Source organism: Malaclemys terrapin, chromosome 5 (genome assembly GCF_027887155.1).
Source record: "Malaclemys terrapin pileata isolate rMalTer1 chromosome 5, rMalTer1.hap1, whole genome shotgun sequence".
NCBI classification, from domain to species: Eukaryota; Metazoa; Chordata; order Testudines; family Emydidae; genus Malaclemys; species Malaclemys terrapin.
The window spans coordinates 39,239,693-39,252,375 of NC_071509.1; the positions used below are offsets into that span (position 1 = coordinate 39,239,693).

General features: G+C 40.4%; 1 protein-coding gene across 4 annotated transcripts in view; it reads left to right on the plus strand.

Annotated features, from left to right (window-relative positions):
- PCDH7 (protocadherin 7) overlaps positions 1-9,633 on the plus strand; it is a 397,552-nt gene extending 387,919 nt beyond the window's left edge. For 3 of the 4 annotated variants that reach the window (XM_054029888.1, XM_054029889.1, XM_054029890.1), the window contains exon 3: positions 4,880-9,633. In XM_054029888.1, coding sequence (XP_053885863.1) covers positions 4,880-5,259 — 380 coding nt within the window. In that variant the 3' untranslated portion in view covers positions 5,260-9,633. The remainder of the gene's footprint in view (positions 1-4,879) is intronic. The other variant, XM_054029893.1, reaches the window with a different exon arrangement.
- Positions 9,634-12,683: the final 3,050 nt, after the last annotated feature.

The following is a 12,683-nucleotide window of genomic DNA, read 5'->3' on the forward strand; positions in this document are numbered from 1 at the left end:
ATACTTGTCTGCTTAAAGTTCAAGCACATGCTTGAATGCATTGCTGGTGAGGAAGCAATTGGAGGACAACCACAGTATCCTTATGCAATCAATTCTACTTGAAAGGAGAGTTAGCCAAGAGAGTAGTGTTCAAATTACTGTATCATATTTCACTGTAGCTTTCTGGATTTAGTAGCAAATATCATGGTTTCAGAATGAAGAAATTGAAAACAAACTTTGCATTTGTCTGAAAGGGAGGAAGGGTTGCAATGGAGTGCCAAAAAAAATCCAATACTTTATCCAATGTCTACTTATGTTGGCAGACCCTTTGTGACTTCAGTGAGCATTGGATCAGGCCCTGTCTGATATATTAAGGAAAAAACAATAACCTAAAATATGCCAGTTTACTCCTGGGGAAATGCCGCGCCACTGTGCGTGTGCATAATTGAGCCATGCATAGTTTTAATTTTTTGCACAGAAAAAACCTTCTGCTGGAAAGTTTGTTGCAGTTCCACCTTTTGCCCACGAGAGGGTGCTAGGGAAGAGAGCGCCTGCCTTTTTCACAGCGCTCATTGGGCCAGGTCAGGAGACAGGGGCTACGGGCAGACAGACAGTGTGGGGCTGCTGGGAACTTAGACAGGGACTCATTAGGGCTAGTGGGGGAGACAGACTGGGGCAGGGGCTGAGTGGGAGTGGAGGTGCAGGGCCACGGGGTTAGGAGGTGCATGGCCACATGGTGATGGGGGAGCGGGTGCAGGGCCACATAGGGAGAGGAGGTGGCTGAGTTGGGGCATAGAGACACATGTGGACGGGAGGAGAATTTTCAATATTTGGGCTCAGAATTCCCCAGGAGTAAGTAGTTGATTCAAAATAATTGAAACTATGCTTTTACTTATTTATACTGCCATGTTAAATGTAAACAGATCAAATACTGCCATTCAGAAGATATTTAAAACTGTTGTAATAGTAATTCAAATAATATGGTTATTTTGAATGGTCATTGATTTTCTAAATCATTTTCAACAGAGACTTTATTAGGGGAAAAGATAGGTAGGAATGAGCTTTGCCTTGTTCTAAATAAAAAAATAAGATGATTTGCCTGCTTAAAAATCAGTATCCTATGGGCCTCAGCTATACATTATTATGCTTGCTTCTTACCTTTAGGGAGTGAGAGAGTAATTCTACGCTAACCATGATGAACAGTGCAGTTTTCCTGTTATAGTCTCTGCATTCTGTGTACAACTCCCAGGCCACAGTAGTTTAAGAATTGATAGGCTGACAAATGACAATATTTCTGTTATCCATCACCAAAGAAGAAAATTGAGAGTCATAGCTGAGCCTAAATTCAAAAGTCTTTGAAAAGCAAAAATAACCCTAACTCATTGTCAAGTACACATGAGTAACCACAGTTGACCACTGTAGGATCCAATCCGGTTCTTATTGAAGTCAGTGGGATATTGAAACCTTAAACAGTATACAACATTATTTTAATTAGAGAATTGTACACAGTGTAAAATATTCATGAACTGAATTTATAGTGGGTCCCATGAAAATCTTGACACTTATGGCTAGATTCACAAGGACACTTAAGTGTTGCAATTAGGGTGACCAGACAGCAAATGTGAAAAATCAGGATGGGGGTGGGGAGTAATAGGAGCCTATATAAGAAAAAGACCCAAAAATCGGGACTGTCCCTATAAAATTGGGACATCTGGTCACCCTAGTTTGCAATGTCTAACTTTTTGGCACTGAGAAAATCACTGGGATTCACAAACCTTAAGTGTTCAGGCTTCCTATACACTGAGTGGAGGAAGGGAAGTGCCTAAGAATGGGATTCACAAAAGCCAGCTTGCTAGGCAACTCCTTGCCTCAGCTAATCATTGGGAGAAGGGTGTGTTCTCAGCCTTAACCCACTCAGGAGTTCAGTGCCTAAATCCAGGCTGGAGGGAGGTGCCTATTGATGTTTCAGAGTCTCAGTGATGCTTTAATGAGGAAAACCACCATCAACCTTTACCTTGGTGGTTAGGATAATCACTTGGGATGTGGGAGACCACAGCTTCAAATCCCCCCTTTGCCTGAGTGGGAGAGAGATTTGAACATCTCTCAGGTAAACACTCTTAACTACTGAGTTATGGGATATTCTGATGTGGAGCTCTCAATCTCGCCTGTTAAAGCTTTATATAGTCACTGGGACAGAGAGAACAAGAGAGAGCACATGCATGAGAGTGATTACAGCACTCATCCAGGATGTTGGCAACCGGGGATCCAGTCCCCCTGCTCCAAGGATTCTGTAATTATTTATACAATGTGGAACAGCTTCAACATGAGAGACTGAGATTTACATCAGAATACCCTATAACTAGGTTTGGAAGAATTGGATTTTTATCAGTAAATCCAGGTAAACATCAATTTCATCATATACATACAAACGAACAACAATATTTCTATCAATTGAAATTTTCAGATAGGCAAAGTAAAAAAAATGATGCTGGAGAATTTAAGTTTGATTTAAGGATATTTACCTTTGTGTGGTGTTGATTCAAAAAATTACAGTTTTATAACCACTATCTACTCTTATTAAATAGTCTGACTCTCTTCTATTGACTGACCCCCACATAATTTCCGAACCTGAACATTTAAATAGATAAAAATCTAAAAAAGCTGTAAAATAAACACCAATATCATCTGTCTAAAAATAAAAATCAAATTCTGCCAAGTTAATGCATATCCCTGTGGTAAGGACACTCACCTGAGTTAGGAGACTCCTGTTCAACTCTCTTATTACGTATAAGGGGTATGTGAACCAGGGGTCTCCCACATCCCAGGTGAGTATCCAAACCACTGTGCTAAAGGTTATATGAGACGTTTCTCCTCCTGAGCTATTTTGGGTGGAATTAGGTTGCCTCTGAGCCCACCTACAAAATCAAGCCCCACAGGCAAGTAAGGCAGAGGAACTTCTCTCTTTCCTAGTGTGTGAATCACACTGGGGTGTAGGTGGGAGATTGGTATCCAGATGCCTAACGTAAGGCAGCAATGTGCATGTTCAGAGGCAGGAACATAGGCATCCAAGGAAGTTTTACTGCAAAAACATAGGTACCATGTGAGTTTAGGCACTTACAGGATCCAGAGGCAGTTTAGTGGAGGTTTTATGAATACATGTGGTACCTGAATCCCTCTGTGAATCTAGCCCTTAGTGCTCTGATAGTTAATTGTAAGATGGTATAATCTTTTCAGTATTCCCTATGGGGAATTCCAGAGGTAATCTTCCTTAGGTAAGCATCACAGTGGGATAAACATGAAGGGTGAGATTTCCAAAAGCATTGAGTGTTAGTATAACTCTGATTCCACTGAAATTGTGGACTGAGTAGAATTTTTTTTCCATTGACTGATGAGTGCAGATTTAAGGCAATACTAAGCACCTGTGAAAATCCCACCCCAAGACCCTACCCACTGCAAATCCTTTCATACAACTGGTGCAGGGGGAGGGGAATGGCTAGTTATGATAGAAATGAAAGTTAGTTTATGTAGGGTTTTTTTTTTTTTTTGATTCATTAAACTGCAAAGCAATAAATATTTCCCAGTGGGATTTGATAGTAATCAAAAAGATCATAGGGCAAACAAAACGTAAGAAGGTGAAATAGGGTAAAATGCAATTAATTTGAAACTATTGAATTGTATAATAATTAAGATAAAAACTGTGTATAACCTACCTATTGACATAAGGCCGGATTTTGCCACTCTTCCTCGTGCTGAGTAGTACCTTACTTGAATTAGACTAATAGTAACTGGGATTGCTCACAGAATAGAGTATCATTCGATGTAAACCAGGGTATCAGAATTTGGCCCAATTTTTGGAAGTGTGTGTGTGTGTGTGTGTGTGTGTATACACACACACACACACACACACACACACATACTTTTCTAATTTCAGTTGCAATTATGTAAATATCAAAATAATTTAACATCTGCCTCTAACAGGCTGCAGCACTGTGCCCTGTCTGAACCAAAAGCCCAGCTGATTTCAGTGAGTGGCCTATTTGTATAAGAGCTGAAAGATTTTTGCTTCAGAGGTCAGGAACTACAGCATTCTACACAGCACATCGTAGTCACAAAACATTTTCCTTTCAGCCAACACTTCAGCAGTCAGGTTCCTACATGAACACACACAACACCTTTGACTGTACATATTAGACTGGAAAGGGGGGTTGCATGCACTTATCCATTACTGTTTTTAATTTGCTTTTTACATGTCCATGTAGTTACAGCTTAGGCCCTTATCCTCAAAGATATTTAGGCACCAAAATGTCTTTGAGGATCTGGGCTCTAGGCCCCAATCCTGAGAAGATTTATGCACATGCTTAACTTTATATACACACAACCCTGGGGATGACAACAGGACTTCTCACATATAGCATGTGCATAAGTGTTCGGAGGATCAAGGCCTTAAATTCTATTAATAAGATACTGAAATGTGTTTTACAAAGAATCCAAAAGAAAGGTTTTGTATTTAAATCCATTAAAGAAAATGGGCATCACAAAATGAGGCATCTGGCTGATTATGGCAGTGTGGGTATCCAGTCAAGTTAAGATTCACAAGCTAATTGGTACCAAAAGTTGTTAAATATTCTACCTAAAATAATATCATATGTCAAGAAGTACCTTTGTGCCCACCCTTCTCATTAATTTGTGCTGCCAGTGTCTGGTAGAATTGCATACGTTGTTGTTGCATATGACATATGTATTATTAAAATTAACATGCGGTTCAGTGATTTTTACTTTAAAGATTTTGTCAATGCAAAAACTTTTAAAAATACTTTGTTTTAAAAGTTCGTTAATCACATTGAGGAAGGGAGGACATTTTCAGTATATTTTTAAAAAGGAAATTCTCCTCTGTTTTCAGACTCGAGGCCTCTACCAGATGTAGCCCTGACGGGGAAATGTACTCGAGAGTGTGATGAATATGGTCACTCGGACTCCTGCTGGATGCCAGTTCGCACTTCGCCTGAAAGGAAGCAGAAGAGCCAGCCAAAACTCTCCACCTTCATGCCTGTTGATGAACGGGGCAGTCAGGAAAAGCTGGCCAATGGAGAAGCCTCCCTCATGGGTGATCGCAACAGAAACCTCCTGAACAAAAAGTTGACCTCATCCTATGAGACCTTCAACGCAGCTAGCTTCAGCAAAAATGAGGAAGCCAATCCAGAGGATATCCCCCTTACACAGACAGGGGAATACAAGCCATCTCCTGTCAATACTCTAACTAGAAGAGAAGTTTACCTGTAGGTTATAAAGAAGCCACAACAAGGTTCATTCATGTATAAGAAGGATAAGGGGCAAAAAATCTTAAAATCAAAACAGTTTAGCACGAAAAAAAGGAGGGGAAAAAAAAGAGGGGGCCACCAAAGAGACAAAAGCTTTGCCTGCCACTTCTGCCTCCATATCAGGCATTTAATTATATAGTCCGCCTGACTATACTGTACAATGTAGAAACCATTGTTGTTACTTGCATGTCTAATCCCCCTCACTGATTTTTATTTTCTTAAATTTCTGGTTGCAAATTGCTTTCATGGTAACAAGCCTGATTAAAAGAACACAACACACTGTTGTTACCCCTCTGCTGAAGCATGATTTAAGCCACTCTGATTTTGTTTGTCACCTGGCTTGTTAAGGATAACCGGTCAGGGAAAATATACTCCAAGCATATCATCTGAATATTGCTGATCCCCATCAGGGATGATCCTTTAGAAACCGTACATACATAGAGGTAAATATAAAGAGATGGCCATTAATAGGCACTTTGTGAAGATCACAGCTTTAATTTTCTCACCTGAGGCTTGAAACAAGAGAATTATATTCCGCCTGAGACTGCAGTCCAAAAGGTGGCATATTTCCCTATGAATCATGAACTCTGGGTTCTGTTTTTATCCATAGAATGAACTCTCTATCGGCTTACTTCAGCGTAACAAAATTAATGTCATATGTACCGTAGCATACTAATGATAAACTGTTAAACTCATGTTATTTTGGACAAGACGTATATCTAGTTGGGATGATCATAGTAACTAAAAAGGCCAAAGATCGCACTATGGATCAGGGGAATTGCTAAGTATTTGGTCTTGGCTTAGAAATCTAGTGTACCAACAAACCATATGCATGCACACATAAATACACATTCAATTACATTTTGCACAGCAGCATAGTCCACAATCCCAGATGACCTACTACTACTTCAATGGATTTTAGTAGAATGCCCAAAGGAACCACTAAGATGTTTGCTGATAATGTTATAACAACATACAGCATCTATTGTATGATATGATACTGCCAGTTCCAAGGAATATTTTCCAAAAGGTTACCTTTTAAATAAATAAATAAATAAAAATCCGAGGTTGTGTTGAGGTCACCCCGAACACTTTTTTGGGGGAAGATGGATGGCGGGGAAATGGTGTGATGCAGTGACAAGAGTATATTGCAAGTCAAGTAAAATTTCTTCTTTTCACAGTGCAAGGTATGCTTGCTAAATCTTTTGTCATCAATGTTGCTAACTGTGTTTGTGAAAGGTATGATGCAGGTTTTCTTGAAACACAAGTGCATTAAAACAGTCCTGTGCAATATGAAACAATGTCAAGACTCAACACATTTAAGGAGGGTAATAAATGGTCAGATTGACTTGAACATTGATATGATACTTTACACGGTAGATTGAGAGAAGTCACAAGGAATCCAAACTAATCATGATAGCAAAGAGCTATGGCCAGTGACGATTCTCACAGTATGCACTTCGTAAAGGGAATAGGAAACAAAACAGCTTTTTTGTGCAATAAAAGCAACAAAATGTATAAGAAGGACTTGAGCTAGTTGCTTCGTAGCTGATGATGTAGTAATAATTGAATACTGAATTCAGACATTCAGATGAAAATGACAATCAGTCAACACAGTGCGGACAGTTTGAGAAGGGTGCAAACATTCAAATCCCTGGGTGTTTAACCTGGCATTAGGGCATGGCTAGATGGCTGTCTAGTAGACTGTAGTCACAATGTAGCTTTGGGTAGTTTCTTCCTTTTGAAGAATTACATAGAAAATATAACATTAAACAGCCTGAAATATAGGTTGATAAATCATTACAACTCATCACAACATTTACTTTTCAAATTCTCTTCTCTATATAGAGGGGTGCCCTTTTTGGCCATTACATTCCCCTCTTAAGTTTAGTTTTCATTTTGATGCTAGTTTGTGTGTAGAAGTTATGATGAATGGAGACATGTTATGAAGAAAAAATATTAAAAGAAAGATTAATAATTGAACTTTTTTACATTTAATTATTTAAATTATGGAGAGATGCAAATTAGTACTTTATGATAAGACTGTAAAGAAAAGTTACTGCATTGTATAATCTGTAAGTACCTGTTAAGGAAAAAAAAAGATTCTAAAGATGCTTCTGTAATGTATACACAGTTTTATTGCACGCTTCAACAGAATACAGAATTGCATAACAGATGTTCAACAAAACTTTTTTTCTTTAATAGGAACTTTTTATCTTAATACTACAGTTGAAAACCACTAGATGACTTGTTTAAATACATCTTTAAACCCTTTGTCTAAAAAGCTAACAACACAGGTCAAACAAGACCTTCAGATTAAATGGATCAGCAGTCACTTACCTGTTTTTGCACCACATAAGGCAGTCATGCCATTGTCATTTACTTGTGAGCAACTCCTTAGAATGAAAATGGGTGTGAAAAGAATAAAAAAAAATCAATGTACTTTAAATATTCACAGTACTTCTAGTAGAACTACCCATCATAACATGTCAATTACTATTATGACCTGGCATGACACAGAAATACATTTTGTGTTTGTAGTTTTTTTTTTTCATTTGAAATAGGTTAATCTAGTGCCACTCCACATATAGAGTGCTTTTGTAAAAATAAACACAAACAAAATGAAGTGTTGAAAAAAAAAAAAAAATTTAGAGCGAATGCAAAATATGCAACCGTGCCTTTTATACCTGTTGTTATAGTAGAAAGGTGATTGGGTTTGGGCACTGAGGGGTAATGGGCTATTCCCAACTTTTTTGAACCTGTATATTGATCCCTGTTTATTTTCTGATAAATTATAAATAATATATTTAAAAAAATGCCTTCTGCCAAACTCAGATATTGGACCAGTCTTAAGTATCTTTGATTATGAAAACCAGATTGTAGCTTAGGTATGTGCTGCTTTTTTGTTTTCCTTCCAATCTATTGCCTGGAAGGCTACAGTATAGATCACAATAGATAAATACCATATAGTTATTTAGCAAGGTGTCATAAGTTCATTTTGCCAGGAAAATTGATGATTTAGTGTCTCTTAATTGCTTCTAGCTGCCATTCCATTTTGGTTGTACAGTATAAAAATTGTCCTTTTTTTCCTTCCATGGGAAACTCAAATGAACTTTGCATGTATTTTACATTAGGACACATTTATAGATGACGCATAACTATATAACTTTATATGTATTAGAGAAGTCTGTAGCTTCAGTCTAAAATCTAATGCTCCCTCTGAACCTCCAGATCTACTATATTATTCAATATGGTTTCTGACTGGCCTGCTGCCTGAGTTTCAGAAAAAAACAAACAAGGTAAACATTATTTTTATGTGAGGAAGAACTAAAACGGGATCGAAGATGCTTGGCTGAAAGGCTACCCTAGGAAGTTGTCAAGTAGGAAATGTAGAGCAAAGCCAAATGAATCTGCCATAAATACAGCTGTTGCTAAAAGGCTTTTAAGGAACTTGAACAACAAAGCAGTTTCTTATGTTATATCAGTTATAAATATACAGTGTTTCCTTAAAAAATGAAAGAGAGTAGAGGACAACAGTAGAAATGAATGTAGTCCCGCAATTAAACTGAGCTGCTGCCCGAAGAGCATAACACATGGAAGAAGGCATCATTTTCCAGCTACCTGGGGTACACTTTCAGACAACTTTTTCCTAAATTTTAAAGCACTTGCATTCAGTGTGGTACGATCTGTTTGTAATATTAATCATTGACTATTGTTCTGCAACTTGGATGTTGATAGTGAAGCAGAGAACAATTTATCATTGTTTATTATGAGTCACTATGCACGCACCTATGCTAAACATGGCAAAATGTATTAAACGCTAGTCCACCTCTATTTATGAAATATTTTACATAATTTAATTTGCTTTTGTACAGTTTTATGTAAATAAATTGCTTGTCATTTTTGTCTCTGCAAATTAAAAATATAACATGTTCAAATGGGGCCAGCGTACTTTCTCTGACAGGTTATTTCACTTTGGAAGACATTGAACAAATTCATAGGCTAGTTTGAGCAGAACATTCAGATTTATTTCATGCATGTAAAAAAAAAAAAAAATACTGCTCTGGTAACTGGCCCCTTCAGCTGGCAATGTAACTGTGGCATTACTTTTCTCTGTAGTGAAGTGCACTATGGATTAGTTACATTCCACACTTCAAGTTCTGACTACTACTTGGCCTGTTTTAACTGGAGAAATAAAATATTTGGCATGGTAGTATTTCTTTCCCATTAACATTGAAATTGACCTGTCTTTTTAAAGCATTTAGAAAATGTTTACATTAAAGTGAAAAAAAAATCTAAAAAGTACAGCTGTGTTTATTCACACAATAAAACAGCAATTTACTCCTTGGGGGTAAAAAGACATGTCTAGTTCTCTTTTTTTAAAAAGTTCAGTACTATTGACAATTAGAATGAAATGTCTGATCAGAAAGGATGCAGTGCCAGGGCTCTCACAAGGTTTTGCAGAGCAGTATGCAATAGCGCATGCAGCTCCTTCCCATGTCTGAACCAGGTCCTCCCATCTCCACATACCCACTTAGGATCACAAACAACACAGAGCAGAAAAGTGAGAAGAAGATGATCTTGTAGCTACCAGGATCAAACAATCTGTGGTTAAAACAAAGATATATAGGTCCCAACTCGCCTCTCTCCCGTTTTATTTTTGACCAATGCATCTCCCAACTATTTAACTAAAAAGTGCACTTATGTGAATGATTGAGAGGTGAATTAGTCCCTTACTATTTTTCCTCTTTGTTTTTCTGCCTTTAATCCTACCATACAGAAACGTGATTTTTTTTTTTTAAACCATGCGCTGAATTTTTCCTATAAATATTGGAAGGGAGAGCTTGCTAAATGTTGCTGTGGAGTTCCACTGAACAATACAAAAAAAGTCAGATAAATCCCATTACCTTAGCTGCAGAATAGGCTTTGAGATTTTATAAGTCTAAATTGACTAGTACGCAAATTTTTATGGCTCGTGTGTGATTATCGACCTCTGAGATAGTACTTTTCCCTAACCTTGCCTTATCTCTTCAAGTGCATATGTCAAGGAGGCGTCTTCTCTGCTAAAAGGATCTAAAATTTGTGTCTCTGTGGAAAGGTTTCGAACTTAAACTGACCCTAAGTTTCCTGAGTGGCTAGTCATAACCCCCTCCAGAGGCATCATTTTAATTAGTAGCTTCAATCAGTCTTTCATGCTTACTTTATACTAATTCTATACACAAGGCATGACCTTCTGTTTGTTTGTTTTGTCTTTTATTTTCACTCTTCTCTAAAACTTGTTTACAAACTGCATCTAGGAAGGTGATTAAAGCAAGAAAAAATAAATTTCCTGATCTGCAAGGAATGGTAAGAGATAAGAATGTAAAATGGAGAAAGTAAACAATTTATACTCCCCTTTAACCCTGGCTTCATTTCTCCCTCTTGCTTTGCAGTAAAATGTAAATCTTGTGCAGTGACTGAATTTAATATGAGTGACCTAGGCAGAAGTAATTTTATGTGTGTAGAAGTTGCTTGATAGTTCATAAATGTGCAAGCTTGTACTGATAGATGAATCAACACCAAAATTATACCAAAGGCCTGAAGGTTTAGTTTGTCTAGTGAAACACACTATGATCTCAGACAGACTGTTCATAAAAGGGGGAGAGAGAAGGTACACTTGATACTGAGGGAAAATTGCTTGCAATGGTATGGTAATATGCATCAAATAACCAGGAAAATTGTTAAAGCAAGATGTTCTGTACTTGTGCACACACACAGAGAGAGAAAAAAGTTTGAGGCTGAGCCAGTAATGTGGAAGGAATATACAATCATGGGTTACAACTGGAATAGGGTTACCATTCGTCCCGATTTACCCGGACATGTCCTCCTTTTGTGTGCTAAAAATAGCGTCCGGGGGGAATTTGTAAAGCACTCACAATGTCCGGGATTTCCCCCTCCCCCAGCAGAGCAGAGCGAGCGGCTGGGAGGGCTGCAGGAAAGTCCCGGGCTGGACTCCGGAGCAGCTTCCTCCTCCCACCCCCCCCTCCCTGCATTCTGAGCCGGCCGGCAGCTCCTCCTCCTGCAGCCTGCTCCGGCAGCCCTGTGCAGGGCCAGGGACCGGGTTTTGTGTTGTGCTGGAGAGCTCAGCCATGTGTCCGGCTGGCACAGAGCCCAACACCCTGTTCTGAGCAGCAGGGTAAGGGGGGGCAGGAGAAGGGACAGGGAGGTTCTGGATGGGGCAGTCAAGAAACGGGTGGGGGCTTTTGGAGGGGAGTGGAGAAAGTTTTGGGCAGTCAGGGTACAGGTAGGGGGTAGGGTCCTGGGGGGCAGTTGGGGGGGGGTCTTAGGAGGGGGCAGTTAGGGGACAAGGAACAGGGAGGCTTAGGTAGGGGGTGGGGTTCTGGAGGGCAGTTAGGAGCAGGGGTCCCAGGAGGGGGCAATCAGGGGACAAGGAGCGGGGGGTAGGGGGCTGGGAGTTCTGGGGGGGAGCTGTCAGGGGGCAGGAGTGGGGAGAGGGATCGGAGCAGTCAGGGGACAGGGAGCAGAGGGGTTTAGATGGGTTGGGAGTTCTGGGGGGGCTGTCAGGGGGCAGGAGTGTGGAGAGGGATCGGAGCAGTCAGGGGACAGGGAGCAGAGGGGTTTAGATGGGTTGGGCGTTCTGGGGGGGGGCTGTCAGGGGGCAGGGGTGGGGAGAGGGATCGGAGCAGTCAGGGGACAGGGAGCAGAGGGGTTTAGATGGGTTGGGCGTTCTGGGGGGAGCTGTCAGGGGGCAGGGGTGGGGAGAGGGATCGGAGCAGTCAGGGGACAGGGAGCAGAGGGGTTTAGATGGGTTGGGAGTTCTGGGGGGGGCTGTCAGGGGGTGGGGAGTGGTTGGATGGGGCATGGGAGTCCCAGGGGTCTGTCTGGGGGTGGGGGTGTGGATAAGTGTTGGGGCAGTCGGGACAAGAGGCAAGGAGGCTTAGATAGGGAGTGGAGTCCCGGGGGGCAGTTAGGGGCAGGGGTCCCAGGAGGGGGCAGTCAGGGGACAAGGAACGGGGGGAGGGTTGGAGGTTCTGGGGGGGCGGGAAGTGGGAGGGGCAGGGGCGGGGCTAGGGCGGGGCTCCTCCCGTCCTCTTTTTTGCTTGTTGAAATATGGTAACCCTAAACTGGAAGAAATTTGTTGTTCATCATGGATACCTTAGCATCTCAAATTTATTTAAAAACCTTGCAAAAAAATTGATAGGCCTGTGCTATAAACTACTTATCTACTATGCACCTCCCTAATTACCAGTAGAAAACCCTTTCTAAACAGAATCCAAGGAATGGGTAAAGAAGGGGCTTTATTTTATCTTTGGTTGCCCCCATCATAGAGGCAGCCACAGGCTAATGTAGCCCCCAAAGTGCAAGTTGTAGTAACCTTAGTGCTGC